Source organism: Pygocentrus nattereri, chromosome 2 (genome assembly GCF_015220715.1).
Source record: "Pygocentrus nattereri isolate fPygNat1 chromosome 2, fPygNat1.pri, whole genome shotgun sequence".
In the NCBI taxonomy this organism is placed as follows: domain Eukaryota; kingdom Metazoa; phylum Chordata; class Actinopteri; order Characiformes; family Serrasalmidae; genus Pygocentrus; species Pygocentrus nattereri.
The window spans coordinates 3268667-3291261 of record NC_051212.1 but is presented as its reverse complement, the minus strand read 5'-3'; the positions used below and the strand labels follow the sequence as shown (position 1 = coordinate 3291261).

Genomic DNA, 22595 nt, shown 5'->3' with positions numbered 1-22595 from the left:
GTTTATATCACAATACCTACATTTAGAGTCAGTTATTCATTCAGTCTAATGAGAAACTGTAGAAGAGACTCGGTTTATATCACAATACCTACATTTAGAGTCGGTTATTCATTCAGCCTAACGAGAAACCGTAGAAGAGACTCGGTTTATATCACAATACCTACATTTAGAGTCGGTTATTCATTCAGCCTAACGAGAAACCGTAGAAGAGACTCGGTTTATATCACAATACCTACATTTAGAGTCGGTTATTCATTCAGCCTAACGAGAAACCGTAGAAGAGACTCGGTTTATATCACAATACCTACATTTAGAGCCGGTTATTCATTCAGCCTAACGAGAAACCGTAGAACAGAATCGGTTTATATCACAATACCTACATTTAGAGCCGGTTATTCATTCAGCCTAACGAGAAACCGTAGAACAGACTCGGTTTATATCACAATACCTACATTTAGAGCCGGTTATTCATTCAGCCTAACGAGAAACCGTAGAACAGACTCGGTTTATATCACAATACCTACATTTAGAGCCGGTTATTCATTCAGCCTAATGAGAAACTGTAGAACAGACTCGGTTTATATCACAATACCTACATTTAGAGTCGGTTATTCATTCAGCCTAATGAGAAACTGTAGAACGGACTCGGTTTATATCACAATACCTACATTTAGAGTCGGTTATTCATTCAGCCTAATGAGAAACTGTAGAACGGACTCGGTTTATATCACAATACCTACATTTAGAGTCGGTTATTCATTCAGCCTAATGAGAAACTGTAGAACGGACTCGGTTTATATCACAATACCTACATTTAGAGTCGGTTATTCATTCAGCCTAATGAGAAACTGTAGAACGGACTCGGTTTATATCACAATACCTACATTTAGAGTCGGTTATTCATTCAGTCTAATGAGAAACTGTAGAACGGACTCGGTTTATATCACAATACCTACATTTAGAGTCGGTTATTCATTCAGTCTAATGAGAAACTGTAGAACGGACTCGGTTTATATCACAATACCAACATTTAGAGTCGGTTATTCATTCAGCCTAATGAGAAACTGTAGAACGGACTCGGTTTATATCACAATACCTACATTTAGAGTCGGTTATTCATTCAGTCTAATGAGAAACTGTAGAACGGACTCGGTTTATATCACAATACCTACATTTAGAGTCGGTTATTCATTCAGCCTAATGAGAAACTGTAGAACGGACTCGGTTTATATCACAATACCTACATTTAGAGTCGGTTATTCATTCAGTCTAATGAGAAACTGTAGAACGGACTCGGTTTATATCACAATACCTACATTTAGAGTCGGTTATTCATTCAGCCTAACGAGAAACCGTAGAAGAGACTCGGTTTATATCACAATACCTACATTTAGAGTCGGTTATTCATTCAGCCTAACGAGAAACCGTAGAAGAGACTCGGTTTACATCACAATACCTACATTTAGAGTCGGTTATTCATTCAGCCTAACGAGAAACCGTAGCAGAGACTCGGTTTATATCACAATACCCTACATTTAGAGTCGGTTATTCATTCAGCCTAACGAGAAACCGTAGAACAGACTCGGTTTATATCACAATACCTACATTTAGAGCCGGTTATTCATTCAGCCTAACGAGAAACCGTAGAACGGACTCGGTTTATATCACAATACCTACATTTAGAGCCGGTTATTCATTCAGCCTAACGAGAAACTGTAGAACGGACTCGGTTTATATCACAATACCTACATTTAGAGTCGGTTATTCATTCAGTCTAACGAGAAACTGTAGAACAGACTCGGTTTATATCACAATACCTACATTTAGAGTCGGTTATTCATTCAGTCTAATGAGAAACTGTAGAACAGACTCGGTTTATATCACAATACCTACATTTAGAGTCGGTTATTCATTCAGTCTAATGAGAAACTGTAGAACGGACTCGGTTTATATCACAATACCTACATTTAGAGCCGGTTATTCATTCAGCCTAATGAGAAACTGTAGAACAGACTCGGTTTATATCACAATACCTACATTTAGAGTCGGTTATTCATTCAGTCTAATGAGAAACTGTAGAACAGACTCGGTTTATATCACAATACCTACATTTAGAGTCGGTTATTCATTCAGTCTAATGAGAAACTGTAGACCAGACTCGGTTTATATCACAATACCTACATTTAGAGTCGGTTATTCATTCAGTCTAATGAGAAACTGTAGAACAGACTCGGTTTATATCACAATACCTACATTTAGAGTCGGTTATTCATTCAGCCTAATGAGAAACTGTAGAACGGACTCGGTTTATATCACAATACCTACATTTAGAGTCGGTTATTCATTCAGCCTAATGAGAAACTGTAGAACGGACTCGGTTTATATCACAATACCTACATTTAGAGTCGGTTATTCATTCAGTCTAATGAGAAACTGTAGAACAGACTCGGTTTATATCACAATACCTACATTTAGAGTCGGTTATTCATTCAGTCTAATGAGAAACTGTAGAACGGACTCGGTTTATATCACAATACCTACATTTAGAGTCGGTTATTCATTCAGTCTAATGAGAAACTGTAGAACGGACTCGGTTTATATCACAATACCTACATTTAGAGTCTGTTATTCATTCAGTCTAATGAGAAACTGTAGAACAGACTCGGTTTATATCACAATACCTACATTTAGAGTCGGTTATTCATTCAGTCTAATGAGAAACTGTAGAACGGACTCGGTTTATATCACAATACCTACATTTAGAGTCGGTTATTCATTCAGTCTAATGAGAAACTGTAGAACGGACTCGGTTTATATCACAATACCTACATTTAGAGTCGGTTATTCATTCAGTCTAATGAGAAACTGTAGAACAGACTCGGTTTATATCACAATACCTACATTTAGAGTTGGTTATTCAGTCATCCTGAGTGGGATTTTTACCAGTGTTGATGAAGCTTGTCCAGCCTGTCAGCAGTATCTGTAGAAACGTGGCCGTGGGTGGATTTTCTTTGCTGAGCCGTGATTTAAAGTGAGTGCTCCTGTTCAGGTTTGTTGGCGTCTGCTAGTCGTACGTGAGCGTGAGCTGTATTTTGACGTGGGCTTTAAACCCGTCAGTGAGGTCTGTACCAGAGGCACTTGTCCTTTGGCGTAAGGTTTGTATAGATTTCTTATCTTGTATAGTTCACACTTTTGATAATCATCCTGTAAATGTGTATCTCTTCTTTTCTTCAGTTGGGACTTTTGTGCTGAAGTTGAATTTTTGAGCTGCACAAAACTGATGGTGAAAAAAATCAAACCTTGGTCTCCGCTGTGTTTGTTGTGTTTGTAGCTTTAAAGGTGTTTTCACGCTTGTCCTGAACACTCGAGTCCACCCCAGAACCAGTTCTGGGCTCGTTTTGGGGGAGGAGCTCATTATCACTGGGATGCTTTCACACAGCAATTCCACCCGTATCGTGGAGCCACTGCACAATTCCAGACGTCACTTTACTGCACATAGATTGGCAAAATGATACACTTAAAAATGATGGTTCTTCAAGAGATATTGGGTAAAGAAAATGTTTTTATGTAGAACCATGAACACAAAAGGTTCTATATAGCACCAAAAAGGGTTCTATGGTGACAAGCTTGACATGGTAGAAGAATGAATTTTGGTTAGAACCCTCTTCAAAACATTTCTGTATAGAACTGTCTATAGCACATTCTCCATCACTCTGAAGAACCCGTTCACGATGCAAAGAACCACGAATACTCAAATGATTCTTTATGGAACCATTTTCTTTATCAAAGAACCCTTGAAGAACTGTCATGTTTTTGTTTTGATGTCAAACTTCTAAGAGTAGAAGAACCATTTTTGATGCCATATAGAACCCTTTGTATTCATGGTTCTGTGTAGAACTTTTTTATACTAAAGAACCCTTGAAGAACCATCATTTTTAAGATTGTTGTTTTGATGTTCAGCTTGAAAATGGTTCTATATAGCTTCAAAAAAAAATTTCTACTATGATGATGTCATGCTTGTGATAATAGAGGAACCCTTTTTGGTGCTATATAGAACCCTTTTCAAAAAACTTTTATCAAGAACCATCAACAGTCTTCATCAATCTGAAAAATAACTTTACAATGCAAATAGCCATTTAATCATGCAAATGGGTTCCATTTTCTATACCACATTTTCTGTCATGCAGAGCCAGGAGCTTCCACACGTGCAGCAGATCTCCGATTTCAGGAGGAACAGAGATCGGTTCTCACAGCTTTCACACTCAACCAAACGGACCAAACTTTCAGAGCAGGCGGTCCTGGGTCTGAAAACAAGCTCTAGTGTGAAAACAGTCTTAAGTGCCTTCTGAACTGCTTCACTTCTTCTGGGAAGTCTTGGAATTCTCTTCAGATGCAGCCTAATGTGAGCATTACTGGCCTTTCTTCCACTGTAGGGCTGAACGGTTCCCAGGGCCATAGAACCGTTCAGGTGGGCTGACTTAATGACATAGATCAGGCGTGTGAAACTGGGGACCCTCTGGTCCAAAGTGCTGTGGAGATCAGTGTTTATCCTTATCTGCCACTGAATTCAGCTCATGAAGGCCTTAATTAGCTGAGCTGAATCTGTTTAAGGAGGCATTGAGCTGACGTCTGCAGAGTCTTGGCCCACGAGGACTGGAGCCTGACACATGTAATATAGATCTTCACTGATCGGAGCCGCATATTTGTGGCTGGGTTGGTTAGTGTAGTGGTTAACACCTTTGCCTTCTATGCTGTAGACTGGGGTTCAATCCCCCACCAGGGCAGCACCCTACACTATACCAAAAAGGGTCCTTGGGCAAGACTCCTAACACCACCTTGGCCTTCCTGTGTAAAATGACCAAGTTTTAAGTTGCTCTGGATAAGAGCGTCAGCCAAATGCCATAAATGTAAATATTTATACTGACCTTTACAGCAGATTAAAACTGCAGCTGAGCCGTAACCAAACGGCCGTATTTTTCAGGAGTGATTACACTACTACTCTACTCTAGCCGAGCCGTTATGCTTTGCATAGTGTCATTCTTGGCCTGCATTTGCTCTACAGTAACAACAGCTTGAGCTGGGCTCAATCTCAAATGGTTCCCTGCTCCCTAGTAGTGTGCACTACATAGATCACTGCGTAATGCCTTCTTGACACAAACAGCACATTAAATGTCTAAGTAAAAGCCATGTATGCATCAGTCCAGGGTGCACATCTTCTCTAAAAGTCAGTGCACGGTTTGTGTTGAAGCCAAGATTTCATGATCTGTGAGGTGCAGTTTATAGGGCCTAAGGAGGCGTTTGGAGTTCAGTCAGACCTGCTCTAATGCTAAAGCACAGTGATATTAATTGAGCAGGAGTTTTTGTCTCGTCTCATTGCTGTAACCTGAATGTTCTCAGAAAGAAATGTGTTGGTGTTAAACTAAGAGAATGAGACACATTATATAGCAGTTTCAGCATTAAACACTCCAAGCTAAATGTCTGCAATGGTCCCCCACATTTGAAAACCTGGCTCACTGTACAGAACACAATTCATGATAGTAGTTAAATATTTCGGACGCTACGTCGTACGGGTTTGCCTGTTACTATGTGACAGTAGAGTATGTTGGGTAACCGGGTCGTCCTATAGAAATGTCCACTTTCCTAACTCTCCATAGGAATCACTTTTAGAGACATTTTAATGAACGATGCATTTTATTAAACTGCTGCTACAGAACATCAAACCACACCATGGAACATCGACTAAAATATGGAATTTAATCCATTTGGATTCTGTTTTTCAACAGTTACCTCAGAAAAAAGTGGGTCACACCGTTGACGTCAGCTAAAAGCTTCATATGAGATCATGAGCTGAATGAGAAAATCTCTGAGAACTGAACGACACAGTGGACTCACCATGAGCTTTTCTTTATAGATCCTCAGAACACAGGTAAAAGTAAGTCAAGTGATGTCTTCAGTGTGACTTATTACAAAATAAGACTTTTGTTACACAGAAACAGCAGTGACACGACTCCTGGGGAACTTTCATTATATATTTTATGATATTTATTTGGCTTGTGTTTTCTTTGTCATTTAAATGATATATTCCATAGTCATCTTTAGATTATTGTAGTTAAAACTGCAGAAAAATGTGTTTACTTCAAAATGTGGCCTCAGCCTTTACACATGATTGTGGGGACGAGGTCTTCTGTGGTGCTTGGAGTTCTAGATAATTGATTTAAAAACCAATGTTGCTAAATTGAGGCTCAATAAAATGCAGCTGTTAAAATAAGTTTTTTTTTATTTTAAAATGTAAATAAATTGTAACCCTAACATGTCCTTTAGTGTAATATACCTGTAAATGCTAGGGACGCAAAAGTAGACGTTTCTGTAGAACGACTCAAACACTACAAACATCATTCCACCAGTCCACTGTAACCGCTGAGCCTGACTGCATTGTAGATGGGCTCATTAATCCTCTTCAGAGAAGTAGCTCATGAATCTACCAATCAATGTGGAGCATCATGTGTATTCCATACCCACCAGAATGCACCAGTTGTCCAGTACTCGTCGCAGTGCATTGTGGGATTGTTTGAGAGCACTGGATCTTCTGCGCTGTTTTCAGACTCCACTACAAAATAGTGGAACCCCAAAACAGTGCACTATACAGTGATTTTAAATGATATTGTTGTAAATGGTGTTGCTGACTCTGCGCTAGACTGGGTTACAGTTATTAGGATTAAAATGATTTACTAAAAGATAATAAAAGAAAAACAAAGGGAAAGTCAGTAAATTGGACTGAGAGTAAAATGAGTGGTAAGTGGGATTTTGGCCAACATCGTTCTTAACTACCAAATGGGCCGCCCAGAAAACACTGAGCGGAAAGCCAGTGGGCCGCCTCAGTGGAGCTTCAGTGAGCCAGAACCTGAAATCTTAGTTACTGTTTATTTACTAAATTTAACACATTGGGAAAAAAATAAAACCAAATGTGATCTGTGTAGAAGTTACAAATAGTTGAAATAACAATAGACATTGTGCAAAAACAATGGCATGTTCTTTGTAGAGAATGTGTGCTAACAAACTTATTTTAAGTTAGAAAAACAAAAAAATATTTTACCATTTACTACACAAATGTAAAGACTCAATGCGGAATAAAATACAATAAAATGATCAACAATATATTCAAACCGATCACTTCATTAAGTGTTTTACCATAACAGTTTGTAACTGTATAAAAAATATGGTAACGATACAATCTGATTTTTTGAAACTTCATAATAGATTGATAAACTTTTAAATCGTAAAATATGTCCTTATTATGCAGCATTTTGTTTCAGTTGATCAGGTTGACTCATGCTTGTTTGACAGAGCACTCAGGTTTAATTAACGTGAAACATAATATTACAAAATCCATTATATTGAGTAGGTTTGAAATATTTCATCAAGGTGGGATCATTTAACTTATATCACAGGCACTGACATAATACAAATTACAGACAGTCAAAACATAATGTCTAATCTATGATTACTGCCCTAAACTAGATTTTTCCTGAACAATATAAAGTTGATCTTCAACAGTATAAAATATTTTATACACTGTGCATGATAAAAAAAATTACACGATTTAGTGTGATTACAAATAACAACCTAAACATTTGGTCCGAGGTAAATAGTACAAAGGCACTATGGGATACAATTCAGTCAGCCAATCAGCTTAAGCCAGTAAGGTTCAGCCTTTTAGCCAATCAGCCTCAGCCCTTTAGCCATTCAGCATTAGCCAAGCAGCTTCAGCCAATCAGGTTCAGCCAGTCAGCATCAGCCAATCTGTTTGTCAGTCAGCTTCAGTCAGTCAGCTTCAGTCAGCTTCAGACAGTCAGTCAGCTACAGTCAATCAGTCAGCTTCAGCCAATCAGCTTCAGCCAGTCAGGATCAGCCAATCTGTTTGTCAGTCAGCTTCAGCCAATCTGTTTGTCAATCAGCTTCAGAAATTCAGTCAGCTTCAGACAATCAGCTTCAGACAGTCAGCTTCAACCAGTCAGTCAGCTTCAGCAAATCTGTTTGTCAGTCAGCTTCAGAAAGTCAGTCAACTTCAGTTAGTCAGCTTCAGACAATCAGCTTGAGACAGTCAGCTTCAGCCAATCTGTTTGTCAGTCAGCTTCACTCAGTCAGTCAGCTTCAGCCAGTCAGTCAGCTTCAGCCAGTCAGCTTCAGCCAATCTGTCAGTCAGCGTCAGTCAGTCAGCTTCAGTGAGTCAATGAGCTTCAGTCAGTCAGCTTCAGACAATCAGCTTCAGACAGTCAGCATCAGCCAATATGTTTGTCAGTCAGCTTCAGAAAGTCAGTGAGCTTCAGTCAATCAGCTTCAGCCAGTGAGTCAGCTTCAGCCAGTGAGTCAGCTTCAGCCAGTCAGCCTCAGCCAGTCAGCCTCAGCCAGTCAGCTTCAGCCAGTCAGCTTCAGCCAGCTCATACTACTGAGTCTCTGTGTGGAGAGAGAGAGGGAATGAATGAAAAATGAAAGTAAAAATTAATCTGTGGTTGTGAGTTTGGTGTCAGAGTGTATCTGCACTCACTCCTGTGTTCCTCACTGAAGGTGATGTAGGAGTAGACCAGACTTCCAGCAATGCTGTGAGAAACACAACTACAGTAAAGAGGAAGTCCATTTTCAATTTCCAACAGAATTACACAGTTAAGATGTAAACAGAACGGGTTCAGAGCGGTTTGGAGTGAAATGCTCTATTCTAGACAAACTTAAGAGTCAGAACTGTCCACAGTGGTGGTGATGGGAACCAGACGTCCCCCTCTAAAAGCTCCTCACAGAAAGTTCCTACATGAACTGGTTCTGAATTCACTGCCTGATGACGGAGACGCTGTTTTATGAGAGTTTAGAGAACTTCAACTCCATTCATGGTGGAGGGAGACATGCAGGGCGCTGTGCGGCAAAATAGTCCCCAAAGAAAATGGATTATTCCAGATTTTCCACTATTTTCCATCATCGACATTCCATATAAGCTCAGAAGACTCGTGTAGGTTCTCTGGTGGTTCTGGATGGTAAATAAAATGTCTGTATCTGTGATGTAGTCTTGGCGACGCCTGGTTCACCACCACTGTAAAGACGCCTGAACCACTTCACACCAAACCCTCTGAATCCCTCTGTTTACACCTCACACACTGAGTTACTGTAAATGTGCTGTTTGTGTTAAGGAACCATGTCCGTTCTCTCAGTGAAGGTGTCTGCAGGTTTTCTACCTGATATTCAATCCGATGAAGTTTAACCAGGTGAAGATATAATCTCCTCCAAACACCATCCCAATGTACGTCACCAGGATGTTCTAAAGGAAAGAAAGAGTGAGAATATTACTGACCCAGTTTCTGATGTTTTAATCCCTCTATCAGGTTAAAATCAGTAGTTGGTCAGTCAAATGGATCAGTGTGTGGAATGGAAGGTTTCTGTGAGCTACTGTTTTTCCTATTACTGCATAAAAAAGACTCCACGCTGCCTGCAGTGTTGGACGCACTGCATTAGTTTCTGGGACGCATTTAGATAGAAATCGCCACGGAAACAGAAATAAATTTGTTTTTACGTTTTTTAAATGTACAAAAATATCTGCGACTCCTGAAATTTTCATTTGTGCTAACAATGCTAATCTGCAGCATTTTGCCGTGTGTGTGTTATGATACGTTAACAGTGTTATTATTAATACATTCATAGTATTTTAATTACACTGTTACACTATCAACTACATTCATACCTGATTTCCATTCTGTATGACAGTAAAAATGTAAAGGATTTTTTTGTTCTTTCCGTAAAAAAAACACATTAATTTCTCACCAAATTCAACTCAATAAAATATTGTGTCTTCTAGACTCTTACAAGTGATGGTTCAAGGGTTCTTTAGTAAAGAAAACGGTTCTATACAGATATAAATCTATATCTATGCATAAATAAAGGGTTTCTCAGATTGATGGAGAACGTGCTGTAGATGGTTCTATACACCACCAGAAAGGTCTTCTGACTGTAACGGACCTTAAGGCAGCCGATGATCGTGGTGGTGAGGGCGGAGTTGTAGTGCGTACACAGAACGATGGAGTACATCAGGATGAACCTAACATGCGCATACACACACACACACACACACACACACACACACACACACACACAGATACACACACAGACGAAAACGTACAAACACAAATACACACACATTAATAATCACAAGTTTTCATCCATGTAAATACTGAATAATGAGCCTCAGAACACGTGTCAAACCCAAAGCCTGCTAATAGGACAATAGTTCTGTCCGGTGTTTTCATTTTATATTAATATTAGCCTGTTTCACAGTGCGGTGCACTACAGTACCCAGCATGCACTGCAATGTAATCTGCGCTCTGACTCTTGTACCCCAACAACAGTCTATGGGACAGATGTTACACCTCAATTCTACACAATCCCACACCAGTCATATCACCAAAATGCATTTCAGCCAATATAAATACTTAATATCAGCTCAGGTTAAGCCCAAGTCTGAAGGAAAGGATGGCAGGTGTCGAGCTCAAGCATATAGGTAGGTTTAATAGACTGAGCTCCTGGGAACGTTTACATTCTTCAAGTATACATGTAATAATAATATTTTGAGGTCTAGTACAAGTGTGGATATTTTACTGTTTGAATGAACACTGACCAGTTCGGGTTACAGCACAACATTCATTAAAAATAAAATAAAAACTTTTTTTTCCAGCTACAGATTTACTGAGATTCTTTAATACGGCCCTTTTAGTGGTGGACCCCTGATCTAGTGTGTGAGTAAATGTGTGTTCTTACCCCATCACACAGGACAGAATAAACTGACCAATAAAGACCACATCAGTCCATCCATCAAACTCTACAGCCTGACAAACACAGAGAACTTCACTGTTATTACATTTAATATACAGACAGAACGATCTTTTAATTCTATGATGTGTTTCATACACAGAGTATATTATAAATAAAGCTATAATAATAATAGTAATAATAATGGGATGCTGCATTATTTTTTTACCAAATTAGAAACAATTTCAACAGTAATGAAAGTAAAAAGATGAAGAAGTCTTACTTTGTCAATGTCTCCAGTGTAATATGCTAAAGCCACGATGGGGACAATCATGAATAAAGCGTTATAATACAGCAGCCCATATTTACCCAGCTCCTAAAAACACACACAGTGAGACTTTTCACACACATACAAAATAAATACATTAGAATTAAATAACCTGGTCTAAATGTAGGTATTGTGATATAAACCGAGTCCGTTCTACAGTTTCTCATTAGGCTGAATGAATAACCGACTCTAAATGTAGGTATTGTGATATAAACCGAGTCCGTTCTACAGTTTCTCATTAGGCTGAATGAATAACCGGCTCTAAATGTAGGTATTGTGATATAAACCGAGTCCGTTCTACAGTTTCTCGTTAGGCTGAATGAATAACCGGCTCTAAATGTAGGTATTGTGATATAAACCGAGTCCGTTCTACAGTTTCTCGTTAGGCTGAATGAATAACCGACTCTAAATGTAGGTATTGTGATATAAACCGAGTCCGTTCTACAGTTTCTCATTAGGCTGAATGAATAACCGGCTCTAAATGTAGGTATTGTGATATAAACCGAGTCCGTTCTACAGTTTCTCGTTAGGCTGAATGAATAACCGGCTCTAAATGTAGGTATTGTGATATAAACCGAGTCCGTTCTACAGTTTCTCGTTAGGCTGAATGAATAACCGGCTCTAAATGTAGGTATTGTGATATAAACCGAGTCCGTTCTACAGTTTCTCGTTAGGCTGAATGAATAACCGGCTCTAAATGTAGGTATTGTGATATAAACCGAGTCCGTTCTACAGTTTCTCGTTAGGCTGAATGAATAACCGGCTCTAAATGTAGGTATTGTGATATAAACCGAGTCCGTTCTACAGTTTCTCGTTAGGCTGAATGAATAACCGGCTCTAAATGTAGGTATTGTGATATAAACCGAGTCCGTTCTACAGTTTCTCGTTAGGCTGAATGAATAACCGGCTCTAAATGTAGGTATTGTGATATAAACCGAGTCCGTTCTACAGTTTCTCGTTAGGCTGAATGAATAACCGGCTCTAAATGTAGGTATTGTGATATAAACCGAGTCCGTTCTACAGTTTCTCGTTAGGCTGAATGAATAACCGGCTCTAAATGTAGGTATTGTGATATAAACCGAGTCCGTTCTACAGTTTCTCGTTAGGCTGAATGAATAACCGGCTCTAAATGTAGGTATTGTGATATAAACCGAGTCCGTTCTACAGTTTCTCGTTAGGCTGAATGAATAACCGGCTCTAAATGTAGGTATTGTGATATAAACCGAGTCCGTTCTACAGTTTCTCGTTAGGCTGAATGAATAACCGGCTCTAAATGTAGGTATTGTGATATAAACCGAGTCCGTTCTACAGTTTCTCGTTAGGCTGAATGAATAACCGGCTCTAAATGTAGGTATTGTGATATAAACCGAGTCCGTTCTACAGTTTCTCGTTAGGCTGAATGAATAACCGGCTCTAAATGTAGGTATTGTGATATAAACCGAGTCCGTTCTACAGTTTCTCGTTAGGCTGAATGAATAACCGGCTCTAAATGTAGGTATTGTGATATAAACCGAGTCCGTTCTACAGTTTCTCTTTAGGCTGAATGAATAACCGGCTCTAAATGTAGGTATTGTGATATAAACCGAGTCCGTTCTACAGTTTCTCGTTAGGCTGAATGAATAACCGGCTCTAAATGTAGGTATTGTGATATAAACCGAGTCCGTTCTACAGTTTCTCATTAGGCTGAATGAATAACCGGCTCTAAATGTAGGTATTGTGATATAAACCGAGTCCGTTCTACAGTTTCTCATTAGGCTGAATGAATAACCGGCTCTAAATGTAGGTATTGTGATATAAACCGAGTCCGTTCTACAGTTTCTCATTAGACTGAATGAATAACCGACTCTAAATGTAGGTATTGTGATATAAACCGAGTCTGTTCTATAGTTTCTCATTAGACTGAATGAATAACCGGCTCTAAATGTAGGTGTTGTGATATAAACCGAGTCTGTTCTATCGTTTCTCATTAGACTGAATGAATAACCGGCTCTAAATGTAGGTGTTGTGATATAAACCGAGTCTGTTCTACAGTTTCTCATTAGACTGAATGAATAACCGGCTCTAAATGTAGGTGTTGTGATATAAACCGAGTCTGTTCTACAGTTTCTCATTAGACTGAATGAATAACCGACTCTAAATGTAGGTATTGTGATATAAACCGAGTCTGTTCTACAGTTTCTCATTAGACTGAATGAATAACCGGCTCTAAATGTAGGTGTTGTGATATAAACCGAGTCTGTTCTACAGTTTCTCATTAGACTGAATGAATAACCGGCTCTAAATGTAGGTATTGTGATATAAACCGAGTCCGTTCTACAGTTTCTCATTAGACTGAATGAATAACCGGCTCTAAATGTAGGTATTGTGATATAAACCGAGTCCGTTCTACAGTTTCTCATTAGACTGAATGAATAACCGACTCTAAATTAGGTATTGTGATATAAACCGAGTCCGTTCTACAGTTTCTCATTAGACTGAATGAATAACCGGCTCTAAATGTAGGTATTGTGATATAAACCGAGTCTGTTCTACAGTTTCTCATTAGACTGAATGAATAACCGGCTCTAAATGTAGGTATTGTGATATAAACCGAGTCCGTTCTACAGTTTCTCATTAGGCTGAATGAATAACCGGCTCTAAATGTAGGTATTGTGATATAAACCGAGTCCGTTCTACAGTTTCTCATTAGACTGAATGAATAACCGACTCTAAATGTAGGTATTGTGATATAAACCGAGTCTGTTCTATAGTTTCTCATTAGACTGAATGAATAACCGGCTCTAAATGTAGGTGTTGTGATATAAACCGAGTCTGTTCTATAGTTTCTCATTAGACTGAATGAATAACCGGCTCTAAATGTAGGTGTTGTGATATAAACCGAGTCTGTTCTACAGTTTCTCATTAGACTGAATGAATAACCGACTCTAAATGTAGTTTCTGAGTACCTTAGAGTCCAGTTTCTGCTTCATGTATGCTCCATTGGCTGCGGTAAGAAGATTGTTTAGGGTGATAAAGATGTATCCTTGCAGGTCGAAAGCCAAATCTGTGCTGTAATAAACAGTTTAATGAGCGCTGGACGTCACAGAGAGAACAGCATGACGTCTAAACGTGTGGACAGTGTTGTTGTTATAATAGCTTTATTAAAAGTATCTTTATTTGTAGAGCACTTTTCATACAGACAGGTGATAAAGCTTAAGAGTAATAGAACAAATTATCAGTATTAATTTAACTGATAAATGCATATTCCGCCCCATAAGGAGCTCCAGGTATAAGCTGTTTTTCTCTATGAGAAAATCAGTGGTGGTTTTGTAGAATGACGATGCAGCTTTAGGAGGTCTACGTCTGTCGATTACCAGATACTAATTTCAACATGTTTCCCTGAGCTCAGAATTCAGAATTGAGTGAAGAGGAACGGAGGAGAAATGTTTATAATATAACCATTGATTGCAGAGTTTAATAATTCCAGTTAAACTGCTCATCACCACATTTTTACAGTGTAAACCCCACCTGTTCTACTCAAGCAATACAGCTGTTAGGATGAGACGAAGCCCAGTTTGTCAAAATCCCCCCATAATCCAGTGTGTGAGGTATAATCAGAGGGATTCAGAGGGTTTGGTGTGAAGTGGTTCAGATGTCTGTACTGGTGGTGATGGGAACCAGGTGTCGCCATGACAACAACACAGATATAGACACTTTATTTACCATAGAGAGCCACCAGAGAACCTACACGAGTCTTCTGAGTTTATATGGAATGTTGATGATGGAAAACAGTGGAAAATCTGGAATAATGAGTTTTCTTTGGGGACTATTTTGCTGCACAGCGCCCTGCATGTGTCCCTCCACCATGAATGGAGTTGAAGTTCTCTAAACTCTTATAAAACAGCGTCTCAGTCATGAGGCAGTGAATTCAGAACCAGTTCATGTAGGAACTTTCTGTGACAGCTTTCACTCTAGAGCGCAGTGTTTCACAACAATCCGCTCTGAACAATGATGTTTATATCTTAACCAGTTGATTGTGAAAAATCTGTATTATAAAATAATTCCTTTACAATATAGTTTGAAGGTACATGTCTCTGCTGTGCTGCATCCTATTTATCATCCTATGGTGAGCTGAGCCACACTGCGTTTTAGCCAATCAGGCAGAGCTTTGTTCTGCTTACCTGGCAGCGATGAACGCTCCGAAGATCATAGTGAACACTGTAGCCTGAATGGACCATGAGAATGTCTTCCTGCTCATGCAGACAGATATGTTAGAGGCAGAAAACTGAAAAAAAAAAAATGTTACAGCACTCGAAATGCACACAAGGGTAAATCTGAACTCACTTCAGCAGGTAGCCCTCAGCCAGCATGGTGAAGAGGATGGAGAACCTCCGGAGAACCGTGAACATCGGCAGACTGACCACACACACACAGACATGCAATAGACATTCAGTGTTCAGCGGACACCCACTCTGTTTGCTCTCTCTACTCTCAGAACATTCATTATGAATCTCAGAACATTCACCATGAACCCAATCTCAGCTCTTACTTGACTTGTTTTGTTCCGAACAGGCCAGTCAGCTGATTCCCCACGTAGAGCAGAGGAAGAGGGAAAGTCTGCAGAGAGGAGAGAGGTAGTTCTGTCTTTACCCAGTTCTTACACACCAAAGCCAGCACTGTTAGAAATGAAGGTTCTGTTTAGGTGCATTTTTAATTCATCAAGGTACAAACAATGTGAAGGTGCCCTTAAAGGTACAACAGTGGTTTTAAGGTCCAACTATGTGCCTTAAATTCATTTCTCTCAGGAGGAAGGAATATATTTTGACCTTTTAATAACGTAATCTTTTCAAACAGAATCAAATTAAAAGCTTGGAATCAGGACGGAGCGTGTGGAGTCAACACAACTCAAAATATGACTCCACTGGATTGTGGTAAATGATTACAGCACCACATGCACAGAAATGTGATGTGAAGTAAGGATATGGGATACAGTGATAATGTCAGATGTGACGTAGTGTAATTTGAGCGTAGGTGCTATTGCTTCTATATTTTAGGTTTTACTTAATGTTTTTAAAAATCTTTGGATTACTCTCCCTTGCTTTTTTCAGCCCCTCTGGAAGGCTTTCAGGAACAAGGTCACTTTGTGTCAGTTCTGTCACTTTGACAGAAACCCTGTCTTCTAAAAAGCTCCACATCAAGGTGTTTAGACAATCCTTTATGTTCCTTCTGGTTAGCAGTGTTTTGGCCTTGCAGCTCTCCTATGGATACCATTTTGTCTCCTTTTAATGGTGGAATCATGGACACTGACCTTATCTGAGGTAAGCAAGGCCTAAACATCCTTAGGTGTTTTTCTGGGTTCTTTTGTGACGTCTTGGAAGAACCGTGGCTGTGCTTCTGGAGGAATTCTGGTCGGCCAAACACTTCTGGGAAGTTTTACCACCATTAGCTCTGGTTTTTCTCTAGTTGGAGATGACGCCTCTCACTGTTGTTCTCTGGAGTCCCAGTCCCTCAGACACAGCTCTGTTACCGTTTTTAGTCTGAGATTAATAACTTTTGAGAATTTCTTTTCATCATAGCAGAATGTGCAGCTTTGTGAGGCCTTTTAAACCCACTTCACATTGCTGCAAAGGTTCTATACAAGTCAAGTTTCGATTCAACCAGGCTGTGCTTTGATCAAGCCTGGGTGTGTCTAGTTTAATCGATCCAGTTATCAACTTAATTTGATTAACGGGTTGATTGAGCCGTTTTTTCCCCGTAAGGCCAGCTAGTATTAACTTTTTTTCCTTCAATAAATGAAATAATTAATTCAAAATGGTATTCTGTGTTTACTCAGGTTGACTCTGTCTTATTTTGAATTTTCTTTCAAACATCTGAAACAGGTAAGTGTGACTGAAGTGAAATCAGGAAGGGGCAGATATTTTTTCACGGCACAGTTGGGCACACAAGAAAACGTATCACCAGTGTAATGCAGAGTACCTTGCGCAGGAGATTTCTGTCAAAATCAGGGAAATGTATAACTTTCAGAGCTTTTCCCACCCACAGCACCACCATTGTGGCCAACATCTGTAAAAAATAAATAAATAAAACAAAATAAAATACACTTTTACAGTAAAACTGATCTGGAGCTTCTAAAGAACAGCAACTAAGCTGAACTTCATATTTCAGAAGCTTGAGATTGTAACAATAGAAGAACCCTTTTAGGAGCTATCTAGAGCCATTTTCAAAAAGGTTCTACATAAAAACATTTCTACAGCACATTCTACATTAGTCTGTAGAACCATTTCACCAGGCAAAAGTTTCTTTCTGTTCGTGTTTCTATGGAGAACCATTTTCTTTGCTAAAGAACCCCTGAAGAACATCTTCTTGTGAGTATAGTTTCTTTGTGAAGTACTGCCACTGTGCTCCACTGCACACTAAGCGCTCTTGTCTATTATACTTCATACTATCATGAAAGTGTTCTTCAGACTGATTGAAAGTGCTGTAAATGGTTCTATGTAGAACCCTTGTCAACATTATAGCTGTGATTTCAACTTTGTATTTGTGATTTTACTTGCAGCTCTGATTGTCAACCTGGTTTAAACTTAGAGCATGAAGCTAAACACCCACAGCTCCAGCTCAGAGACTGAGCAGCCCAAACGGCTGAACTGAGGCTGCTGTTGCATCGATTATCAGGGAACCGGCGTTCAAATAGCTGCATATTTGGTTTCTCAGTGAAATATTAAAGAATAAACAGTCAGTTTATTCAGTTTAACCTGTACACATTGTTTTCATCAATGGCGGATATTTCTCAGTGGAAAAGGTCAGAGCCAACTGCTGCTGCGTTTCCATGGCAGCAGGTTTTGGTTCTGAAGACGTTATGGTGTTAGAGCGATGTGCACACTGGTTAGCTGTTACTAGGTAAGACACGGCTTATGGATTTGTGGTGCAACCAAGTTCAGTAAAAGGACAGTTTTAAACTAACTAGCGTAACTAAGGATTCAGTGAAGACTTTACGCCAAAAACTGGTGCCACCCAGTCGAGAAATGTTTCAGCTGACTGACCATATTTGGGGAAGGTTAGGGCAGCAGAGGAATCTGATTTTGTCTCCCAAACAATCGCTTTAAAATCAGCTGTTACCTGTTGTGGAACATACTTGGTTCACTGACTCTAACTAGTCAAAGATCAGTTACAGAGGAGATTACGCAATACACTGTGATTAAGAGCTCTTACCTGACCGATCCCTACACAGAGAGATGAGGGGAACCTGAAACAGAAACATCTACATTAACATGGGGCTCATCAGACAATCGCACCAACGCAACACACACTAACACGACACCATCACAAACATACCCTAACATACCACCATCACATCAATGTCACTGCAGTGTGAGAATGACCCACCACCCAAATACTACCTATTCTGTGGGGGTCTATGGGGGTCATGACCACTGAAGAGCAGGGTAACAAAGTATGCAGAGAAACAGATGGACTACAGTCTGTAACTGTAGAACTATACAGTCAGTGGAGCTGATAAAGTGGACAGTGAATGTAGAAACAAGGAGATGAGTTTATATTATGGGTTATTAATGTACAGTTGTGGTGCTGATGAAATTGAACAAATCCATGTGATTGAGGTGTGAAATACAGAGGGTCCTGAGGGGTCCGGGACAACTCTAATTAACCTGTTAAACCCCCTGAATGTCTCAAATTTCTGCACTGGCTCTAAAAATAAACTTATAATGATGTTATGCTGTATGCCAGGGTAAAACAGATGTTCCAATCCAGATTGAGTGAAGCTCATTATTTATTTGCTTCCCTCACAATCAGCTTCTGTCTCTGGTGGTCTTAACTAACTAGAGCGGCAGCTCTGCTCTGCCTCAGGGTGGCGCTGTAAGCAGACTGGTTGACCCAATTGTTCCTTCATAGCCTAGAAACTGTAATTCTGCCCAGATTCCTCTGAAATAGAGATCTGCACACGTAACAATATCTTGCAACGCGAGACTATTTTTCAGTGTTGTGTGCAGGAGCAGGAAACCAGCCCACTGCAGGCGGGAGCAGGACTAAACATGCATGAAGAGAGATCCCTCAAATTAATGAATAATCTAAACAAAGTATAACGATCACTGAATCATATACTGAACAATATAAAATGATAACAGTAAAACAGTTCAAATAAATGAAGTCATTCCAAACGAGTTGGGGGGAGCCAATCACAAACAACACGCAAATTCTCACAGGCCTGATTCACACATACTGTGGTTGCGTAGCATGAAGCGACATGGAAAGCATCTTGCTTTTCATTTCGGTGCCCATCTTAAGTGGTCAGTGCTTTCACACAGGCTGCGCGTGCAAAGCGGCAGAGTCCCAGATGCCGCACTGAAGTGCCAGTGTTTAGACAACAGACCCAGCGCAGATTTTTCCCGTGCGCCATGCACGTCATACAACAAAATAAACAACAAATAAGCCATTAAAAACCAATTCAAATTAAGCAGAAAGCCTAGCTAATAAATGTTAGATAAACACTGTGCTGCAGACGGACTTCCCGGTTGGTCTACAAGGCTTGACCTTTTTAATCTATTCACAAGTCAGAAAGCTGTCGAGGATAAACAAACATACCATGCACTTTTATAAATCATATTTCTATTGATCAGAGTGACTGATGTGACCGTTTGTCTGTCCGGAAACAGGAACATCTGTGTATCTATCTCGCTGCTCCGCAGCTGTATGTATGAAAGACCGAGCTGTAGCTCATGCTGTCGCTTCACTTCAGCCATGTAGAGGCAGCATATGTGAATCAGGCATTAGAGAGACAGCAGAGCCCTCAGTCCGACGGCCACAGCTGCCCAGCAAAACACCAACAATAACCGCTCTGTGGTTTAGTCCCTGCTCTGTGTTTACTGGGGATACATGCCGGTTGGTGAAGTTTCTCACAGGGAGTGATGACCATGACTGACCTGTTATTTCAGTAGAGGATAATGTATTTGTGATTAGACTGTGTCAGATATCGGATGTGCGCAGGACCGTGCGGGCGGGAGCGGGACAAATCGTTTTGGTTGTGGGCAAGGGGGACTGTGCAGACCTCTAATGTGAAGAATGGTTTTTTGAGTCTGACATCATTTTAAAGCTATTAAAAACCAACAGAAACACTTAACTGTGTTCAACAGAGACCACTAGTGTGTGTAGGTGTGTGTGTGTGTAGGTGTGTGTGTCTGTGTGTGTAAGTGTGTGTGTCTGTGTTTGTGTGTAGGTGTGTGTGTTTGCGTCTTTGTAGGTGTGTGTTTGTATGTGTGTGTAGGTGTGTGTGTGTTTGTATGTGTGTGTGTGTAGGTGTGTGTTTGTATGTGTGTGTAGGTGTGTGTGTGTGTGTGTCTGTGTAGGGGTGTGTTTGTATGTGTGTGTCTGTGTAGGGGTGTGTGTTTGTGTGTGTGTGCGTGTAGGTGTGTGTTTGTAGGTGTGTATGTTTGTATGTGTGTGTAGGTGTGTGTGTGTTTGTGTGTATAGGTGTGAGTGTGTGTTTGTGTGGGTGTGTGTGTGTAGGTGTGTTTGTAGGTGTGTATGTGTGTATATGTGTGTGTTTGTATGTGTGTGTGTGTGTGTGTGTGTGTGCTCGGTCGTCCAGCTGAACTTTTCCCTCCACTGGGAAAACCCGAGAAACAGGAAACGCTCACCTGTAGCTGGTCAGGACGCTTTTGTTGACCACGACGATGAGGAAGGAGCTGAGTCCGTAAAACAGAGCGGTCAGCAGGTTGAGGAGCAGCGCTGACCGCTCAGAGCCGCGGTGCTCCTCCAGCTCCGCTCTGCTCCGCTCGGACCTCCGCTCTCTCAGCTCCGCCATGCTGCCGGCCTGATCACCGAGGTCCAACCAGCGCTCCCCCGGACAGGATACGCTTAAAGGGGAAGTACACCCAATAATATCAAGCCAGAGTCAAAATTTCAGCTACTGTTAACTCAGATGTTTAAAACAGATAGGTTGGCACAAAATTAACTTAAAAGAATAACTTAATTAAAAAGAAGTAATTAGAAAGCATCTCATTTTCATTCCAAGTAACTGTAACCGTGTTAACTAATAAGGTTAAAACTTTATTAATTCTCTCTTGCTGCTTCTTTTCCTTGCTGTCCCTTTCCTGCTGTAGCACTGAGAATGTCCCACCTGTGGGACTAATAAAGGATTACCTAACCTAAATGGTATTAAAACCGCAAGGTGTCCCCAAACTTCTGACTTACACCTACTCAGGTGTTCGTCACGTGGGATCTTCTCAAAATGCTTCCAGAGCAAAGAGAAGGACAGTTATCTGGGCTACTATTTCATTCCTTTTGTATTTAAAAAGAGTGTAATGAAACTGCACTGTGGGTGGAAAATGAGGGATGATAAGTGGAAATTTGTCTAATACTCTGCTTAAACACCGGTGGGCTGCATGGAAAAACACTGAGCAAAACACCAGAGGACCACAAGCTTTCCCATCAGCGGCCCACTGTCCGCTTGCTATCAGGGCTGACCTGTGTGTATATTATAGGTCAGTGTATATTAGAGCTTGTTTTTGTACGTTCTGACACCTTCACTGTGATGACGCATAAAACACAGTTCTGGTCACTGAAATCCACAATAAACGTTCATCCAGAGCTGAGAAAAGCTGAGTGCAGATGACTCGGCACTTTCAGAGCCGGCCTGCAGGCGCGCACAGGAGTAGGTCAGAAGGCCGGAGGGGTCAACAAGAAGTACAGCAGGACAGTAGAGCAAAGGGAACCTTAGAAGAACCGAAGAGAACATCTAATGATTTCTGTTAACCCTCTATTGCAGGGGTGCACAACTCTGGTCCTGGAGGGCCGGTGTCCAGCACAGTTTGGAGGTTTCCTTTCTCAGACACACCTACTTAACCTGGCAATTAACAAATAAGTGTAATCAGGTGTGTTTGAGCAGGTAAATCACCAAACTGTGCTGGACCGGCCCTCCAGGACCAGAGTTGTGCACCCCTGCTCTACTGCATGATGTTGCCTCAGGGCAACAAACATCTCTCCCAATTTGCAGTAACATCATACATATTTAACCACAGTGACAAGGTTAAGAATGAAGGGAAGAGCCTCCTTTCTAACATTCATGATCAGGTTTTTTTGTTAGGAGAGTTTGCAGAAGTAGGTTTGTTGCCTAGAAGCAATGCTGTAGGGCAGTGGAACGGATTCGGCCAGTCACGAGCCAGACCTCACCACTTCAGGGAACACGGATCTATATCGTCGCACAATGTTGCCTCAGGGCAACACACCCCACAAGGACCCCTGAACACCTTTTTATTTAAAAATGTTTTTGAGTTGAACAGTCAGGTCGATTGTCTGCATGAAAAGTGAATCTAATGTATATTTAAGCCTCATAATGCAGGCAGTATAGGGTTAACTCAAAAATAAAATTTTATTTAATTTCACTTTGTTTTTAAACTCTATAAGCACTGTCAGGATACTCTTAGTACTCTTCTTCTCTCTGTGGTGTCTCCTGGCTGGGTAGGTAAAGCCCAGCAAGCTCTCCCATTGT

The 22595-nt window shown here is 40.4% G+C and overlaps 1 protein-coding gene across 1 annotated transcript; it reads right to left on the bottom strand.

The window, feature by feature from the left end:
* Nucleotides 1–6907: 6907 nt before the first annotated feature.
* Nucleotides 6908–20950, bottom strand: slc35d1b (solute carrier family 35 member D1b). The gene is made up of 13 exons (XM_037544711.1): nt 20743–20950; nt 18302–18335; nt 17069–17155; nt 15642–15709; nt 15437–15508; nt 15274–15342; nt 14059–14161; nt 11069–11161; nt 10795–10862; nt 10000–10078; nt 9222–9304; nt 8546–8598; nt 6908–8454 (listed from the first exon to the last, which is right to left on the bottom strand). Exons 1-13 carry the CDS (start codon nt 20907–20909, stop codon nt 8444–8446), a joined length of 987 nt encoding a protein of 328 aa, XP_037400608.1. The 5' UTR covers nt 20910–20950; the 3' UTR covers nt 6908–8443.
* Between the last annotated feature and the right edge of the window lie 1645 nt (nt 20951–22595).